This window comes from Notolepis coatsorum (assembly GCF_963971535.1).
Source record: "Notolepis coatsorum genome assembly, chromosome: 7".
NCBI lineage: Eukaryota > Metazoa > Chordata > Actinopteri > Aulopiformes > Paralepididae > Notolepis > Notolepis coatsorum.
Genome location: NC_140171.1, coordinates 89,403,090 through 89,424,512, shown reverse-complemented (window position 1 = coordinate 89,424,512; position 21,423 = coordinate 89,403,090). Strand labels below are relative to the sequence as shown.

The 21,423-nt window shown below is 41.0% G+C and overlaps 1 protein-coding gene across 2 annotated transcripts in view; it reads right to left on the bottom strand.

Moving 5' to 3' along the window:
* Positions 1-21,423, bottom strand: part of LOC311232501 (atlastin-2) — a 166,744-nt gene that overhangs the window by 18,353 nt on the left and 126,968 nt on the right. For both annotated transcript variants that reach the window (XM_084319326.1, XM_084319327.1), the window contains 6 exons: positions 16,220-16,270; positions 14,270-14,326; positions 11,049-11,141; positions 9,198-9,336; positions 5,882-6,009; positions 3,199-3,255 (listed from right to left, as the gene is read on the bottom strand). In XM_084319326.1, coding sequence (XP_084175452.1) covers positions 3,199-3,255; positions 5,882-6,009; positions 9,198-9,336; positions 11,049-11,141; positions 14,270-14,326; positions 16,220-16,270 — 525 coding nt within the window. The remainder of the gene's footprint in view (positions 1-3,198; positions 3,256-5,881; positions 6,010-9,197; positions 9,337-11,048; positions 11,142-14,269; positions 14,327-16,219; positions 16,271-21,423) is intronic.

The window sequence follows — 21,423 nt, the reverse complement described above, 5'->3', positions numbered from 1 at the left end:
GACGAGCACAATCTCTGCTACGCCACCTGACCGCCCAGGAAATCTCATTATTTAATCGTTATTGCTTTTATTAGCGATATCCATTTATTTTTCATCAATCCAGCCTCACGTTATCATTGGGACTGGCTCTGACCTCGAAAAGGACAAATACCGCCCCCTATCGTCTCCCGGATGGTATTGCACCCATTGGATTGGACTCAATGGAAATGCATGGGGGAAAAAAACCCGGATTCCACATTTTACTTCTCACACAATGTAACCCGAGACTACTGCATTCATTGGGGACCCTCAGATTGGCCACACGGCCACGTGACCGCCCTAGCACACGCCCTTATCTGCGCCGCTCTGTGTGTTGTTATGCGGCAGAGAGGACGCGGCAGAGAGTGACCGCGGCCGCGCATGCGCATGAGGCTCCCCCAGGTGCTCTGAGAGGTGCTTGTTGGTTAATGCCTCAATGCCTCGTTGTGCCTCGTTGTTGGTTAATGTTGTTGGTTAATGCCGCATCGCCGCATCACTTAACGCCGCCATATAACTAACTAATACTAATACTAATACTAATATAACTAACTAATTCGCGATGGACCCTGCCGCCAACGTGCAAGCTTTTGTGCCAACGTGCAAGCCAGATATTTGAACATCGTCCCCAAAATGAATGGAAGCGAAATAAAGAGAGCTTATTATTAATCAGTCAGCAGCCTCCAACGGGCGAAATAACGTCACAGCAGTATAGTTTGTTTATACTTCAGAAGTATGATATTTGAACATCGTCCCCAAAATGAATGGAAGCGAAATAAAGAGAGCTTATTATTAATCAGTCAGCAGCCTCCAACGGGCGAAATAACGTCACAGCAGTATAGTTTGTTTATACTTCAGAAGTATGATATTTGAACATCTTCCCCAAAATGAATGGAAGCGAAATAAAGAGAGCTTATTATTAATCAGTCAGCAGCCTCCAACGGGCGAAATAACGTCACAGCAGTATAGTTTGTTTATACTTCAGAAGTATGATATTTGAACATCGTCCCCAAAATGAATGGAAGCGAAATAAAGAGAGCTTATTATTAATCAGTCAGCAGCCTCCAACGGGCGAAATAACATTATACGCGAAATAACATATAACGTTACAATTGTACAGTTTCGAGTTAATCAGTCAGCAGCCTCCACTGATGTTATGACGTTACAAACGGGCGAAATAACATTATACATTATGCTCCGCGAAATAACATTATACACTCTGCTGCCGCGTTCGCTGCGCGCTTCATTCATTTAATTTGGGACCTTGCAGGGACCTCTGCTGCCGCGTTCGTGGCAAAAGGGGGCGGGGGGTCGTGGCCAATCAGAGAAAAGCTGAACACAAGTAGGTTGCCTTTAATATTCACGCGACCAGGTCATAGATAATCGATTTTTCAGCCCGCTTCTATAGCGTGCATAAGTACACATATACTATCAATAATCTAGCGTTTATTTGAAAACTATTCATAAATAGGCGAAAAATAACAACGTGTTTTGTGTATTCCAGTGTATTCCAGTAAAGGGCGATTATCAAAATGGTATAAAACGGAAATGAACCGACATTTGACTGCAAACAAGTCATTGATAAGCGACGGCCATATTAGACACATAATTTAAGCCATAATTTAAGATATGAGCAAATATGAGAATATGCGCTTTTATTGCATTTTAATAACCTACTCAATGTCAGGGAGCGGCACTGCAGATATACCCTAGTCTTGGGATTAGGAAAAGTGCATTACCGGCCAGATCCTGGTAGTGGCGCTGTCTCGAGAATGGAGTACTCCTTGTTTTCAGACCGGATGTTATTTTCTTTCATTCAGGCCTAGTTTTTCTGTTAGCCTGAAGCGAGGGCTTCAGCCGATCGCCTGGAATACTTTTGGCGAATTCAGTATGCAGTAAAGGAATATAGCATCAGCCAATGGACATATCGATCTACCAGATGGCGATCAATAACTGGGAAATCCTTTTTGGGATCCAACCGGCCACAGGTGAGCTATTTCACGTAAATTTCATGCTGATCAGGCCTGGTTATCATAGCCAACCAGCCGATCAGTGTATTAGGCTAGGGCTGGGCGATATAACGATAACGATAAATATCGCGATATATTTTAATAATCGATATCGAATATCGAAAAATTAAAAAAAAATTGTGACCTGCAACATGGCAGTTTTAAAACCAGAGACAGTGGACAGACTTGTCTTTCTTGCCTGCAACTTAAAGTAATGGCTTTGCTTGTCCAAATGACAATACTCTTGTCCATTTATTTTGTTTGCTTTCTAATTTAAAATACAGTTTGAAACAGTCTGTACACAGTAGGCTATGTGTGCTAGCAGAGCTAGACTCCAGTCACGAGTCACGGTGGTTTGTTGTAGCTTGTGTAGGGCTGAAACGCCAATCGATTTAACGTTATTAGCTTAGCGCCCTATAACTAGCTTTGCAGGGATTACCCTAGACCAATCTGGTATATAGTTCATATTCACGACGCTATAAAATGGGAACGTATTGAAATTATTTCTTTATGGCATATTGAAGGGAAGGTTTATACTGTCAATTGACAATGACAATGGACACATAGCAATAATATAAAATATAGATTTAGCTCTACAAACAACCTCACGCACAGTGAAACGTTGTTATGAGAAGCTGGCCTCATAGAGTGCGATTAGACGATCCCAATGGCCGGGAATGTGTTAAGAACTGGTCAATCATAGCCACAGAGTGCATCAGTGAAAATGCTGGAGACATAAAAACAATACAACTTTTTGTGAGCTCAGGACTTCTCCTCCCACTCTGTTCAGTGTCAAATTCCGGAAATGTGGACATATTTCTGTGTGTGGCTGCTTTCTGATTTAAACTACTGGCTGCTTTCTAGGGAAATGTGGACATCTTTGTTCAAACTACTGGCTGCTTTCTAGGGAAATGTGGACAGCTTTGTTCAAACTACTGGCTGCTTTCTAGGGAAATGTGGACAGCTTTGTTCAAACTACTGGCTGCTTTCTAGGGAAATGTGGACAGCTTTGTTCAAACTACTGGCTGCTTTCTAGGGAAATGTGGACAGCTTTGTTCAAACTACTGGCTGCTTTCTAGGGAAATGTGGACAGCTTTGTTCAAACTACTGGCTGCTTTCTAATTGTTTTTAAGCCGTTCTATTTTTTGTGTTAGGTGGTGTGATCGGAAATTACCTGCAACATTGATTTGGGATGAGGGAGCTCCTCCCCTTGGTATATTTTCATGTATGCCTAGAACAAAACAAACAAACAAAAATAAATAAACAAACAAACAAACAAATTCAAAAGGGATACCGTTTCCATAACAACAACGAACATGAAACAACAGGAAGGAAGACCGGTTCTAAACTGTGGATATCAAACGGGGAAGGTAATGACGGTTCTGAAAAGTAATTCAGAACTATTTTATTGCACTGCACTATTGCATAATTTTATTATATTGCACTGCACTATTTTACTCTGTCTATTCTACTCTTTTTATTATTGTCTATTTTAAAACTACCATAGAATCAAACCATAAACAAGGTGGCCTATTGGGATGTTAGATCCTAATGTGAAAAACTGTGATTTTATAGGTCTGCACTTTATGTGCTCATTTTGTGCGTGTCTTTTTTCTGCTATGAAGCACTTTGAGCTGCAATTCTTGTATGAAAGGTGCTATACAAATAAAGTTATTATTCGTATTATTCTGTATGACGGCTGCATAGACTACAATGGACCCAATCATCAACTACAAGTACATGGAACCTTTTAAATAGATAATTTATTATTAAAATGAAAATCATGTACAAGGTTTGAATAATAGACTTGAATTAATAGCCTTGTCCTCCATCAGATCTGCCCTCTCCGATTACTCAAAAACTACCTTTACACACCAGCACTTGGGTCCTCCTGATCTGATGTTTGTGTGTTTCTATGTATTGATCTCCTTTCTTAATTTACAGACTTTGGCTTCGTTCAGCACTATGGGCAGTGTTCATTTAGTCAACGAAAATTATGACTAAATATGGTCGTCAACGAAGCTTTTTCCCCTGACGACAACGAGACGAGATGTCACGTTAATGTAGATCGTGTGACTAAATAATTAATGCAATGTCGTTGACTACAAATTACGTCACAAAATATAGTTTACAAAATTAAATCTTGCTGAAATCTCTCTTCATTTTAAGATGAGACAAAATAATTATAACCTTTAATTCATGTTATTATTAGAGCTGCATTTCAGTTTCCTGTGTGCAGCGCAAGCGCATTGATTCATTTCCTCACTCGTTATTTTGTTCTTAGCCAGCATTCTAGATAGCAGTAATTTACTGCACACGGCATGGGTTTAATGAAACAATGGCAGGGCAACAGAGTCTCGGTGGTATTGTATGCAGTGGGCTTGGACTTGGCAGAATATATTGTTGAAAGTTAAAGACAAGGAGGAGACTAGTTTGAAACTGCTACGTTACGGTTAGCTGTCAAATAATCTCTAATTCATTCTCGCATTACCTTTACTTCTCACGCTGGACACTAATGCAGGAAACAATCCCACTGCTGCCACCAATGTAACCGAGGAATAGTCTGCCTATACTTTCAAACTATATTGATATGGAGAATTGATATCTGATCATCAACATAACGGTTTTCTTCCTCTTTCCACTCCACAACATAACGGACCTGTCACAGGCGCGCGCCCTGCAACTCCACCTAATAACGTCAGCATCAATAATAACATAGAACACATTAAATAGCTTACATAAGTCTAACCAGCTAGCACTAACATTAGCTTGTTTTTGTTTAGAAAAAGCTCCCGCCAATTTATGAGGCTGTAACTGAGTGGCAAGACTAAACAAAAGACTAAATCGAAACTAAACGAAAAAGACTAAAATGCTCAGACCTGTAGTTGACTAAATAAAAAATAGATGAAGGTGACTAAATATGATGAAAACGAAAAAGAGCATTTGACATAATTATGACTAAAACAAAAATGTTAAATAGCTGACGAAATTAACACAGACTATGGGTCAACTATTGGCATTTATAAACGTGCTTCATGAATACGTTTGATTTGGCTACAATATTGACCTTGGCATTTAATTCCTCTCATCACAATTGGCGATTATATATATATATATATATATATATATATATATATATATATATATATATATATATATATATATATATATATAATAAAAAAAAGGTTCATGACAAATTATATAAACATGAGTACACGACTAAAACAATTAATGGAACAGGAGAGATGAGCTGGTTTTCCTCTTTTAAACAGTTAGTGATTATAGTGTGTGATTCGATACCAATTTAAAAGGAACATGCCAACATTTTGGGAAATTAGCTAGTTTCCCAAAATGTTGGCGTGTTCCTTTAAGATTTAATAAATGTGATTTGATGCAAATATTAAAATAAAAAGATAACTGACTTTGAAATACTGTACAAGGTCTCGGCAGGTGATTTTAATATGAAAATATACCGTAATTTTCGGACTATAAAATCCGCCCATTTTTCGACCCTGCGGCTTATATAACTGTGTGGCTAATCTATGGATTTTTACAGCTAACGGCCACTAGGGGACCTCCTAAATCTATGGATTTTACAGGTTACAGTCCACCACCTTTAACTCTCACTCGCTCTTCTCTCACAGGCACACAGCTGCTGCAAGTTAATAAATGGGAGCTTCCTCAAACAGCTTTCCCGACAATCCCCTCTGTGCACGAACCCTTACATATGGTAATTAAACATTAAAACACCTGCGGCTTATAGTCCAGTGCGGCTTATATATGTACACATCATTCAATTTAGCTGCTGCGGCTTATATTCAGGTGCGGCTTATAGTGCGAAAAGTACGGTAACTGACTTTGAAATACTGTACAAGGTCTCGGCAGGTGATTTTGGCTCCACCAATCTCTTTCTCCACCAGGTTCTCAGGAGAGAGCAGCATGGGCACCAGCTCCACCAGCTCCTTCTGGAAGTCAGCATCAATATCTAGGACAGAGAGGATGAGCTCTTCAGTCTACTGTGGTGCTCTGAGCAGAGAGGACAGCTCTTCAGTCTACTGTGGTGCTCTGAGCAGAGAGGACAGCTCTTCAGTCTACTGTGGTGCTCTGAGCAGAGAGGACAGCGCTTCAGTCTATGGTGGTGCTCTGAGCAGAGCCATTTCAATCCAGACTAGAACTAGTTTGTGGTTTTCACATCAGATTGATGTGCCTTTAGCATACACAAGTTGTTTCCAATAGAAAATGCTAGCGTTTACGTTAGGTAATCCACAATTCGAAACAGAAACTCTTGACTGCCCAACCAGAAGTCTAGCATGGCTAACAAATGCAAATATATTGTAGTCTGCCCCGTTGTTCTGACCAGGATTTACGTTCCTTTCTGCTCCAGTGATGCAGACTGCGCACAGAGTCTGATGCATACAGCTAGGGCTGTCTTAAATACTTCAAAGCTTCGTTCGATGGGCATGGGATTTGAATATGAAAATAAAATTTGATTATATAAAAAAAAAAAAAAATAATAATATTTTTTGTGCAAAATCAACTCTGCCTCTCTTTGTTAACTACAACAAGCAATGCTTTGTTATTTAAGATGAGGTCGGATTCGGCACTGACAGATTTGTGTTCATTGTGCTGCCTTTATAAAGCCTCAAATGACGGCTTACAATATTTCATGAAAGCAAAGTGTTTTGTTTGTCTAAGATTTTAAAAGGTTTAAACTTTACAGCACTGACAAAGTTGAACAAAGTGCTGTACCACAACATTAATTTAATCGATTCAATTAAAATCGATGTCAATTAAAATCGAATCTCGGCCCCGATGCTTCGAATTCCAATATGTTTCCCAAAGGTCAGCCCTACATACAGCGAACGGGTATATTGGGTACAGTTGAAAAAAAAGACGCTGGTGCCCAGAAGAAAAAAACGCTATATGGACACAAGCCCAAAAAAACGACCCAGTGGTTTTCATGAGCGTTAAAGACGCTTGCTGCATAATCGCAACGTCCTGAGTTCAAATCCGGCCCAGGCCTCGTGAATATTTTAGGCAACCAACTTGTGTTTAGCGTTTCTCTGATTGGCCACTACGCCCATGTGACCGCGGCAGCACGAGAGAGCTGCAGTGCGGAAATAGGCTGTCTATTGCCTCACGCTGCAGCGCGGAAATAGGCTGTCTATTGCCATTCTCTAAGACAAACTCTAACCTTAACCAGCTCCTTAACAGCGCCTAAACTTAACCCTTCTAACCTTAACCAACTCCGAAACAATGCCTAACCTTAACCTTAACCAACTCCGAAACAATGCCTAACCTTAACCAACTCCGAAAGAATATTGCCATTCTCTAAGACAAACTCTAACCATAACCAGCTCCTTAACAGCGCCTAAACTTAACCCTTCTAACCTTAACCAACTCCGAAACAATGTCTAACCTTAACCAACTCCGAAACAATGCTTAAAGTTAACATGCCTAAACTTAACCGGCGAAAGAATGCACGTTAAAAACAAAAAAACAAAAAAAATAAATTGAAGGGAATCGAACTTGTCACCAACGGACCGCAGAATCCACAGCAAGGCAGCACTACCAGTTGAGCTAGTTCTCGATGTTAAAAAAGGGGGGATTACGGCTACATAATGCTGCCGCGACAGAGCTCCGCGGCAGAGCTCTGCTCTGCTGCTGCCGCGTCGCCGCGGGGGCGTGGCTAGACGCAAGTTGGGCGTGGCTAGACACAAGTTGGTTGCCTTTAATATTTAGGCGCCCAGGCCATGTGTTACATGTCCTCCCCCATCTCTTCTCCCGATTTCTCTCTCTGACTGTCCCCATCAATAAAGCACAAAATGCCCCCAATTTGAAAATGTTAGAATCGATTATAATAGAAATGAATAAAAAAATAAATAATTAAAAGTCTTTTTTTTTAATGTTTTAAATTTTTTATTGACCTATAGTCCATTCATTTTCAAGTCAGCCACATTTGTGTATTAAAAATGTATCTAATCTAAATGAATTGTGGTCAAATGAAGAGATTTCATGATGCATTGAATCGTTGCCTGAAGAATCGTAATCGAATTTAATCGTTGTGAGGTCGTATCGTTACACCCCTAGTAGCGACAGACAGATAAGTAGCGACAGACAGACAGACAAGTAGCGACAGGGGGCGGCTGAGTGGTGCAGCTGGCAAGGCGCTTGCCACTAACGCAGGAGATGCTGGTATTGAGCCCAGCTCTCGGCGTTGCTACCGGCTTGGCTAGAGGGTGGGAAAGCCGGTGGGTGGGGATTGGACGTTTGTGGACAGCGACTCCTACAGGTCGGTTGGGTGACGCCGGTGCGGTGGAAACAGGAAGTATTGGGGGCAGCGTGAGCCTCCCACGCGTTACTCCTCGCCACGGAGAGTTTAAGCTGCTGCGGTGAAAAGATGAGACAGGCTGCCTCCTCGTGTACCGGAGGGGACACGTGATGCAAGGCTTCTATCCTCACTACAGCCGACCAGTGGGAGGCATAGTCTAGCAACGTTCAAGATAGGGGAGGGAAGAATTGGAAATACAAAATTGGGATGGGAGAAAAATAGAAAATGGGGAGAAAAAGTGGATAAAAAAAATAGAAGTAGCGACAGACAGACAGACAAGTAGCGACAGACAGACAAGTAGCGACAGACAGATAAGTAGCGACAGACAGACAGACAAGTAGCGACAGACAGACAGACAAGTAGCGACAGACAGACAAGTAGCGACAGACAGAAAGATAAGTAGCGACAGACAGACAAGTAGCGACAGACAGACAAGTAGCGACAGACAGATAAGTAGCGACAGACAGACATAAGTAGCGACAGACAGATAAGTAGCGACAGACAGACAAGTAGCGACAGACAGACAAGTAGCGACAGACAGATAAGTAGCGACAGACAGACATAAGTAGCGACAGACAGATAAGTAGCGACAGACAGACAAGTAGCGACAGACAGACAAGTAGCGACAGACAGACAGATAAGTAGCGACAGACAGACAGATAAGTAGCGACAGACAGACAAGTAGCGACAGACAGACAAGTAGCGACAGACAAGTAGCAACAGACAGACAAGTAGCGACAGACAGACAAGTAGCGACAGACAGATAAGTAGCGACAGACGGATAAGTAGCGACGGACGGACGGACGGACAGACAAGACAGACAGACACAGACAGACACTCACCCGTTAGTCTGCCGTCAAAGTGGGGGTTGGTGGCCACCTTCAGGCCCGGGTGCGGCAGCAGGAAGCAGCCGATCTTGGAGAAGCAGGAGTGGATGTGTTTCCTGACATTCTGCAGCTCCTCGTGTTGGTTGTGTTTCACCTGCACATACAGACACATAACTAACACCTCCTCTTGAGATACAGAACACTAACACCTCCTCCTGAGACCATACAGAACACTAACACCTCCTCCTGATACAGATCACTAACACCTCCTCCTGAGACCATAGAGAACACCTCATCCTGACATCATACAGACAGACCATTAACACCTCCTCCTGAGATACAGAACACTAACACCTCCTCCTGATACAGAACACTAACACCTCCTCCTGATACAGATCACTAACACCTCCTCCTGAGATACAGAACACTAACACCTCCTCCTGATACAGAACACTAACACTTCCTCTTGATACAGATCACTAACACCTCCTCCTGAGATACAGAACACTAACACCTCCTCCTGACGTCATAAACGGGCATAATGACAGATGACACTACATGAGATCACAGAATATCAACACCTCCTCCTGACAGAACACAGATCACTAACACATCCTGACATCATACAGACACAGATCACCAACACCTCCTCCTGACATCATACAGAACACAGATCACTAACACATCCTGACATCATACAGACACAGATCACCAACACCTCCTCCTGACATCATACAGAACACAGATCACTAACACCTCCTCCTGACATCATACAGACACAGATCACTAACACCTCCTGACATCATACAGAACACAGATCACTAACACCTCCTGACATCATACAGAACACAGATCACTAACACCTCCTGACATCATACAGACACAGATCACCAACACCTCCTGCCATCATACAGACACAGATCACCAACACCTCCTGGCATCATACAGACACAGATCACTAACACCTCCTGACATCATACAGAACACAGATCACTAACACATCCTGACATCATACAGACACAGATCACCAACACCTCCTGACATCATACAGACACAGATCACTAACACCTCCTCCTGACATCATACAGAACACAGATCACTAACACATCCTGACATCATACAGACACAGATCACCAACACCTCCTCCTGACATCATACAGAACACAGATCACTAACACATACTGACATCATACAGACACAGATCACCAACACCTCCTGACATCATACAGACACAGATCACTAACACCTCCTCCTGACATCATACATAACACAGATCACTAACACCTCCTGACATCATACAGAACACAGATCACTAACACCTCCTCCTGACATCATACAGAACACAGATCACTAACACCTCCTGACATCATACAGAACACAGATCACTAACACCTCCTCCTGACATCATACAGAACACAGATCACTAACACCTCCTGACATCATACAGACACAGATCACCAACACCTCCTGCCATCATACAGACACAGATCACTAACACCTCCTGACATCATACAGACACAGATCACTAACACCTCCTGACATCATACAGAACACAGATCACTAACACCTCCTGACATCATACAGACACAGATCACTAACACCTCCTGACATCATACAGAACACAGATCACTAACACCTCCTCCTGACATCATACAGAACACAGATCACTAACACCTCCTGACATCATACAGACACAGATCACTAACACCTCCGGACATCATACAGACACAGATCACTAACACATCCTGACATCATACAGACACAGATCACTAACACCTCCTGACATCATACAGACACAGATCACCAACACAATGAATGAACATGCATAGCAACTCATGGCTCAACAGAATGATCAAGCATCAGTACCTGTAAGCGTTTCAGCAGGAAGTTCATGCCTCCTGCCAAGCCGTAGGGATGTTCGTACGGGTAACTCCAGTCTCTTATGAGAAACAGTAGTGACTGTTCAGGAGAACAAAAATACAGATAATATATTCATTAAAGAGTTATACAAAGATGATTTTATAAACGGGCATAATGACAGATGACACTAATGAGATGCCCAGATAAAGATGATTTAACACCACATGAGATGCCCAGATAAAGAGGATTTAACACTACATGAAATGCCCAGATAGAGGATTTAACCAGTGGCGGCCGGCCGATAGGGGCGCTAGAGCGCTGCCCTCCCTGGTTAAAAGAAGAAGGAGATTTCTTTTTTTTTTGGGCCCTATAAATAAAATAAACATGTTTAAAATGAATAATATTTACTCATTTTAAGTATGTTTGTGTTTCCAATGCACAATATAACGTTAATATATCAAATATAAATAATTGTTTTCATTAACAGGAAGTGACTCCTTTCCGTAGCCGCATTTCTCTCGGGCTAGACGCAATAGGTGTCTATTCTTTCCGTAGCCGCATTTCTCTCGGGCTAGACGCAATAGCGCCTTACAGTGGGCGTGCACTGGTTTCATCGCTGTATCCGTCGCAGCCAATCAGTGCGTAACACGCTGTACGTTGAAATATGATGTATTGTGATGGAAGCCGGGCGCTTTTTCAAGCGATCTATTATCATCTAAGCCAGTGGTTCTCAACTGGTCTAGCCTCGGGACCCAACATTTTCTGTAGTCATAAAGTCGCGACCCAAATTTTTTAACCACTATGATTTATTTCCAAATTTTTTTTGCAGTAATACATAATCTTTCATGCACTGTTAAAAACATGAAATAAACACAAAAAAGTGCAACAAAAGTGCAACTAGGGCTAAAAACCCAATGAAATAAAATAATAATAAATTATGCTTCTTAGCAGATTTATTAGCTTAACATAACAAACCTAAGTTTGGGGGAACTAATGGGATAACTGGGGTTGCAACAAAAGTGCAACTAAGGCTAAAAACCCAATGAAATAAAATAATAATAATAATAAATAATTATGCTTCTTAGCAGACTTCTTAGCTTAACATAACAGACCTACAGTAAGTTTGGGGGAACTAACATCCCAGGGAACGAATGGGATAACTGGGGATATTGTTTTCTCCTAACAAGAGTCTCAAAGTCTGAGGTGATGGTAGACAAAGCAACTCTGAGGTCATGCTCAATGTCCAATCTTTTCCTCTGCTTTGTCTTCAGCTGGACCAGAGCTGAGAAGCCACTTTCACAAAGATAGGTAGTGCAAAAAAAAAAAATAGTAAAAAACACACACACATCCACGACCCACTCAAAATGGCCCCGCGACCCAGTTTTGGGTCGCGACCCACCAGTTGAGAAACACTGATCTAAGCAAGCAGCGTCTATACTTTCTGTAGCCGCATTTCTCTGAGACGCTCTCTCTGATTGGCCGACGTCAGTTTCTGGTTAGGCTTAGTTACTCTTCGAAGTTGGTTAAGGTTAGAGTTTGTCTTAGAGCAGGGCGATAGAACGCCAGGTAGTTTGCAGGCTGTTCGATGCTGTTGTGTTGTGATGCAGTCACTCTGGACAGTGGATATACATCGACAACAACAGTCTGGGACAGTGGACATATACACTTTATCAAGCCCACGTTTCAACTAAACCTCTCTCTCTCTCTCGCTCTCGCTCTCTCTCTCTCTCTCTCTCTCTCTCGCTCTCTCAACACAGCGTGTTAATTTCGCTGTGGGTATTGCATAATGGATGAATGAATGAATGGTAACTTGTTTAAAATGACAAGATATATATATGTGTTCATTATTGGATTGATGATCATACGTGTACTAGTGTAGTATGAATTAACTTGACTTAACGTTGGTAACGTTATGAGTCAGTATTCGCTTGGTCAGCTTGGTCAGCTGCCCGCACCCACCCAAATGTAGTTCACACCGGCCGCCACTGGATTTTTTTTTTTTATAACTTTGACCAGTCAGCTGGTTCTTTTAGCGTTTATCGGTTTTTTTCTGGTCAAGCATGACCGACAGAAACAGGTTGAATGGGGTATAGATCGGGGGAAAGACACTGAGAAAATACGGCGAGTCCGGGAGTCGAACTCGTGTACCCCAGATCCGTGACGCGCACGGTTGTCCCCGACGCCGAAATAGCGTCCGAGGTACGCGGTGAGCTACTGGAGCTCCCCTGGCCGCCACTGGATTTAACACTACATGAGATGTGCAGATAAAAATGATTTAACACTACATGAGATGCCCAGATAAAAAAGGATTTAACACTACATGAGATGCCCAGATAAAAAGGATTTAACACTACATGAGATGCCCAGGTGAAAAGGATTTAACACATAAGATGCCGAGATTTACCAACTGTTTTGCCTGTTTTATTGCAACACTACTATCACCGACATCTAAGAAGGGAGATCCCCCCTTGAATGGACCTTCTAAGGGTTCTCTCCTCCACATTGCCTGTAGTGAATTTTTTCCTATTGCTAGGTTTTAGTGAGTTTTTCCTTACCTTCCCGTGGGGTATGTATGGGAGTGTTGCATTTATTTTATTTATTTGACTTGGACTTTTTGTTTTGTTCTTGAATTATTGTGATGTTTCTTCTTGACTTGTTTAAAGAAGACGTGTCCCGCCCATGGGGACATTAACGTGTGTTGTCGGGCCTTATAAATAAATTAGATTTGATTTGATTTAACACTACATGAGATGCCCAGATAAAAATGATTTAACACCTGCACATGAGATGCACAGATAAAAAGGATTTAACACTACATGAGATGCCCAGATAAAGAGGACTTAGATCTCATCCACATGAGATGCCCGAGAATAAATGTGACTCATTTTCAGTTACAAGTCACGGCTCACAAACCGTGACTTTTGGCCATTCAGGGCGTTTTTTATGAAAAAATTTCAGGGCGTTCATGATCTTACTGGTCTATTCAGAATAGAAATATCACTTTTTAAAGTATTAATTAACCTGTATAATTCGGAAGGCAAATTTGGCAACATTTATAGAAAAAAGTAAATACTGTATTTAAATAGTAAATAATAGAAAGTAGTCATTTAATTCTCCTCTTTCCAAAAGCATAACAATCAGAATGTGACTGAAAATAATATAACAAATAATAATAAGAGTTTGAGATTGAAAATGTTATTGAAAAGCACTTAGAAACTGTATAGTACCTGAAAGGGTTTCTCGTAGATTTCTTCCATGGCTAACCGACCATATTCAGTAAAGAGCTGAAAGAAGCAGGCGAGTAAACGACCTTGAGTTAAGTCAAAAGAGCTCAAGAGATGTCCTCTGCTGGCTTAAAGCACCTGGCAAGGTCCATCCCTGATTGGCTCTTAAAAGCCGCTGTAAGTGGTATTTTGACTTAAAATATGTGGTCTCCGTTTTTTACATTCTGACAGCCATCACTGATATAGATTGGTCAGTAACATTCCCAGTTCCTCCCATTCCCACTTTATCCAATCAGAGAGAAAAATCCACATAGCAAACATGGGTCTGACAAAAATATGAAATAAGAACTAGTTTTAAGCAAATATGTGCTTGAAACAAGTCAAATAATCTGCCAGTGCAGTAAGAAAATCTGGCTTGGTAACATTTCTGGAATAAGTAAAAATAACTAGGGATCGATCTCATGATTGGATAAAGTGGGAAGGAATATCAGAAAATTTATTTTCCGTTTACTGCAGAGTGGAGGGATTGGGAGACCCATGTTACTGACCAGACACTGTCTGTTAGCCTCAAACTTCATTGCTAACTACATTCAATCTAATTCAAACCTTTATTTATTCTCGAAAAGGACAATTGAGGTCACCCTCATTTTCAATGTTGTCGAGACTTACATTTCAATGCATATTCTTTATAATATAATTATAATAACTCTATCTATATATAGCACCCTTCACACATGGACCGCTGCCCAAAGTGCTTCACAGCAAGTAGCATAAAATTAACATAGGCATAAAATCAGCATACAGTAGAGTAGACAGAATAAAAACAATGTATAAAATGCAGACATAAGAATAGGTAGAAAAGACAATAAAAATAGTGCAATGTAGAACGTGCAGACATAAGAATAGGCATAAGATAAGTACAATAAGTACAGTGTTATTCGAAGGCATGTGAACCCCCCCCCCCCGAACAGCCAGTCCACAATATTAGCAAGCAACCAAGCAGCAAACTGCACATTGCAGACAGGGCTTTTATGCAGTGAAACATGACATGAGGCTTCAACATCGCCATCGATCAGTTGAGTGGAAGACGTTTTATTTTCTTTGACCAGACGTGCTGCAGTCACATGTGTAAGTAACGTTATATTATTCGGTCGGAGGTGTTCGTGTGTGGAGATGGTCAGCGTAGGAGATAATTTTAAACTTTTTTACAGAGATGCTTGTTTGTTATGACTCAATAATACAGGTGCATCTCAATAAATTAGAATATCGAGGAAAAGTGAATTCATTTCAGTAATTCAATCATATATTATATAGATTCATTACACACAGAATTAAATATTTCAAGCCTTTATTTCTTAGAATTTTGATGATTATGGCTTACAGTTAACGGAAACCCAAAATTCTGTGTATCTGAGATCTGAGTATTTGAATATTACATAAGACCAATACAAACAATATATATATATATATTACAGAAATGTCGGCCTACTGAAAAGTATATGCACTCAATACTTGGTCGGGGTCCTTTTGCATCAATCAATGCGGCGTGGCATGGAGGCAACCAATATTTCCTCAATATTCAAATTTATTGAGATGCACCTGTATATAATTTGTCATGCATCTCTGTTAGTCTCTACACTGTGAAGGCTACATTGTGGGTGAATGTAGACCTACAGGTGTGTGCTGACTTCCAGGCTAGTGTTGTGTGTGGGTAACTACTAGCTAATGTTAGGTGTTGGGTGTGTTTTGTTAACAGCGTTTTTGCTCTTTTTTTACATACAAATTTAATAAATAACAATTTAAAATAGATATAATATTTTTTTTATATTGTGATTATAACCAAATCATGAGTCGAGTGTATGGAGACACGCCCTACAGACTAAGATTACAGTTGATAAGTTTCAATGTTGGTCAAAGAAGGTCAAAAGACCTTCATCAAAGCAATACACACACCTGGAGATGTTGAAGGTCATCCTCTTGGACATTCTGAGACAGATTGTAAACCTGGGTGTAGGGGAAACATTTTAATCAGATCAATTAATGTTGATTAATCTTGACAGAGTAATGAAAGGTTGCAGTCAGGGACCGAAACTAAAGCCCGCCGCCCGCCAGGGGCGGTCTGTTTTTACCTTTGGCGCATGACACTAGGGCTGCCCGCCGTGTGGCGTGTAGACGTGTAGTTCATAACGATACTCTTGTGCGAGTACAGATTATAGCCGCTCGTCTTTTTTTTCTCCGCCGCGAGATCGTTAAAAAACTACAAGTCCCACATTGCACTCAAGTCAACGGTCCAATCACAGTAGAGTGACGTGACTGGTTTCATGAGAAAAAAAAGCAAATGACCAATCGGAAGCTCCCATTTGGCTTGTTTACTTCCGTCTGCTCTAGTCTATATCGGACCTCCACGAGCTAACGTTACTGTTTAAACAATGACCCAGTCAACTATTCACTTTTAGTTTAATACATGACGAGGCATTGTCTAACGGTATCTAGCTGGCTAGCTACTGATGGCTGCTGATATCAACAAATACTCCAGCAATAGTCTACTCGAGTGCATAATACCTCCGTTCCCTCGTTAGCTAGCTTAGCTAGCTCACGTTAGATGATCCATCTGTCCCAGTAAACTAAATTGTCTTAACGTTATCTACCGGGCTAGCAGTAGCTACAGATAGCTCCTGATATCAATGTCTTATAACATTGATTGAATGCGTATTCTAGCTGAGGGCATGTTGAATGTGATTTGACAAAAGAACGGTAACGTTATAAATAGGGTCCAGCTGCATCGCCGGAGAATCCTTGCATGCTGAATGTAGGGTCTAGCTGAATATAGGGTCTAGCTGCAGGGCCGGAGAATCCTTGCTGGAGCTGGAGGCTACTCAAGTATACACACAGACAGTGGAGCTGTTTGCAGATAGCAAGCATTTTGACTTATTGCGTGGTGGCGATGTCTCGCAGATAATACAACTACAAGTATGATTATATAATATATATTTTATTTATAAAAAAAAAATGTATATAAAATATATATATATTTTTTTTTAATCAAAAAAATGTTGGCAGGTAAGAAATATGCTTGGCGGGTAGACTCTTCCCATCTACCCGCCACTGGCCGGTGAGTCAAAAAGTTAATTTCGCTCCCTGGTTGCAGTATTAAAGGAGACATGCATTGCTATTCCTTTCACTATTTGGACAACTTTAGACAATTCCTGTGAGTCTATGGAACACATTGTTTTATATTTTTAATCAAGTAACGGTACTCAAAAGCAAAAAATTTCGACTTCAAGATTTCAAGCTGTTTTGGCTGGGCTCCGCCCATAAGCGATTTGAGTGACAGTCACCCACAGTCTGCGACTGGCAGACAGAGAGAGAGATAGAGAGGGAGAGAGAGAGAGAGAGAGAGGGAGAGAGAGAGAGAGGGAGAGAGAGAGAGGGACACGGAGCATTTACACACAACATGGGAGTCAAGGATATTTTGACAGTGATATGAGAGTGCTCCCAGGGAGAAGATCCACACCAGCCCTGTGCGCCGGTCCAGGTTGTGTGTGTGTAAATGCGTGTGTGCTTCCCCGCACGCCGGTCCAGGTTGTGTGTGTGTAAATGTGTGTGTGCTTCCCCGCTCGCCGGTCCAGGTTGTGTGTGTGTAAATGCGTGTGCTTCCCCGCGCGCCGGTCCAGGTTGTGTGTGTGTAAATGCGTGCGTTTGTTTCCCAGACAGAAGTTCCTGTCCCTCTCTATCCCTCTCTCTCTCCCTCTATATCTCTCTCTCCCTCTCTCTCGCTCGTTCTCTGCCTCTCTCTGTCCAAACCCTCTTGAGGAAGTGTCGGATTACTTTGACTGTAATGGCTTGAACACAAGTTTTCAACATGCTTACAAACCTAATCATTCAACTTGTTCTGCCCTTACAGTAATGACAGATGACTGGCTCAAGGAAATTGATAACTCAAAGATGACTGGTGCAGTATTACTTGATTTTAGTGCTGCATTCGATGTCATAGACCATGATCTGCTCATCGGTAAACTAGAATGCTATGGGTTTTGTCCAACAGCCATCATATTTATGAAGAGTTATCTCACAAGTAGGACACAAAGGGTGTATTACACTGGCAGCTGGTCTCACTCTAAGGTCTTAGACTGCGGGGTCCCGCAAGGGAGCTGCCTTGGACCACTCCTATACGCCATCTTCACAAACGACTTACCATCAGTTCTGTGTAAAGGAACTGTACAAATGTATGCTGATGATTCCACATTGTACTATGCTGCAAAAACTGTCAGTGAACTGGACAATGTTTTATCAGCTGAGTTAAATATGGTGTTTGATTGGATAAAACGGAATAAGTTGGTACTAAACATCTCAAAAACCAAATCAATTATCTTGGGTTCGAGTCATAAATTGTCATCAATACCAAAAATGAGTTTGAACGTGTCTGACGAACCCATAGAACAGGTAAATAAAGTAAAATTACTGGGCATAATAATTGATAGCCAGCTGTCATGGGCAGAACACATTGATACCATAGTGAAGAAGATGGGGAGTGGTATCTCCATGGTGAGGCAATGTCTTTCTTATGTCCCTACATATATTGTGGGACAGGTGGCGAAATCTTAAATTTTATGTCACCTAGATTATTGTGCACCAGTATGGTCCTCTGCATCCAAAGGTCAACTAAAGAAATTGCAAACTGCCCAGAACAGAGCTGCAAGGTTAGTTTTACATTGTTCCATGAGAACAAACACCATCACTATGCACCGGCAACTCTCATGGTTAACGGTAGAGAATAGGCTGGTTTTCAACACAGTTACATTTTTCAGGAACACTGTCTTTTCGTCTCAACCTGTTTTCTTATACAAACAAATTGTCAAATGCAGTCAGGTTCATTATTATTTTACTAGGTCAGCTGATGATGGACAGATTATGTTACCACGTCCAAAATCAAATGCTTTAAAGAGGACTGTTGTTTATCGTGCCATCAATCATTGGAATAACTGCCCACTGAACATAAGTAAATTGAATAGTAAAGTGTCTTTCAAATACCACCTGAGAATGCACTACTTAAATATGTGAGCAAAATATTCTGATGTTGATAATGATGTCTACAATGTTTTACTGTTTTTAGACAATGTTACAATGTTTTTAGATAATGATGTCTACAATGTTTTACTGTTTTTAGATTATCATTGTTAATTGTGATTGTCATATGTATCTCATGTTGTTATGTTTTGTGTTTTCTGTTGTCTTTCTATGTGGACCCCAGGAAGACTAGCTCGCCACTTAGGTGACAGCTAATGGGGATCCTTTTAAACAATAAACAACAACAATAAACACATTGTGCGCCAAAAACGAGTATACTCGTTATTGCCCGCCATGCGTTGTGCGCCAAAAACTCGTTTTTGGGATAAATATTACATTTTTCCGCCATTGCATTCATAATTCATCCAGCCTCCCTCCGGGACTGCAGCTGGACCCTGTTCTGATATTGAAACGCCTCAATACCGCCGCCTGGTGGATGTCGGGCGAGTTACACTTGATTTGATTTGAATCTTTATTTCGAACATGCAATAAATACAAACAAACAATAACAAAAAGCAAAACAACTCAATCTGCATGTTCGAAAAGGAGTAGGAAGAAGTATACACTTATTTAATCCTACCCCTTTTCTTTAATCCTACCCCTTTTCCACTCCAAGCCAAACCGGAAGTGGCGCTCGGTGCATCTGGGAGAATCCTCCGGTAGTAATATCTTGTAACGTGGATCAAGAGACACAATCGAGTGCATTGGGATTGCTTTCTAAACGCAATAATCAATATGATTTCGGCGTTTATTGCGTCATACAAACAGGAAATGGATCTAGCAGATCGACGTCAAATAATTGGAATACTTTTCCTCCAGTCTCATCGGCGAACGGTAAGAGGAATCTAACGTTATTTTCAGCCCAATTATTTATTTCACAGCAATCCATCTGATCAACGTATCAACCCATAGTAAAAAAAGACGCTACTGGAATTAATCAATCAAGGAATTATAAATGACCTCCCCCCCCCCCCTTTCCTTCACGCATGATGAAGCATAATGTATACCGATCATATACATTTGAATTTTTTAATATAGCGTGTATAGGAAAGAAACGCCAATCGATAATCTATCATATGCGTCAGGGCCTATAACTCGCGTTTTAGGAATTACTGCAGAAAACCTTAAAAACATACTTATATTCACGACGGTATTAACACGACAATGTATGATGAAAAAATATAACGTTCCCACATCCGGAATGATAGATACCCGATGTTGAATGGGCCATAGTAATGTCGATATAGCTCTAATATTTTAAAAGTTATAGCCCTGCAAAGAAGGTAAACATCTCCATAGGGTTACAGCACTGGCAGATTGGGCCAAAGGATGGGTACAATGCATGGCGGACAATGTGTTAAAGATCTCTCCACTCAAACATTTGCTTTTCTATGGTTAGTTCTAAGGATGCCCCGATCACGTTTTTTGCCACCGATACGATCACCGATCGTCTATGAGCCATATCTCATCTCGTCTATGAGCCATATGAGAAGAGCGCTATATAAATCCAATCCATTATTATTATTATTATTATATCGGCCGATACCGATCGTTTTTGGTTTTATTAAAAAAAAATATATATATATATATTTTTTAAATAAAATATATAAATATAATTATACTTGTAGTTGTATTATCTGCGAGACATCGCCACCACGCAACAAGTCAAAATGCTCGCTATCTGCAAACAGCTCCACTGTCTGTGTATACTCTGCTTTGGTCAAATCACATTCAGCATTGCCATCTTCGCAGTGTTGTTATGAAGCATGATAGCTAATTAGCCAATGTTCAGCTGCAAAAACGAATAATGTCAATTATGTTATAAGACATTGATATCAGGAGCTATCTGTAGCTACTGCTAGCCGGCTAGATGACGTTAGACAATGCATCATGTATTAAAATAAAGTGAACTATTTAGTTTACTGGGTCATTTCGTTAAAACAGTGAGCTAACGTTAGCTACCTAGCTAACGGAGGTCTCATGCTGGCCGGTCGATCGGCACGGGGCATCCCTATCATTCTTAAACTGAAATGCGCATTTGTTGATATCAGGAGCTATCAGTAGCTAGCCAGTTAGACAATGCATCATGT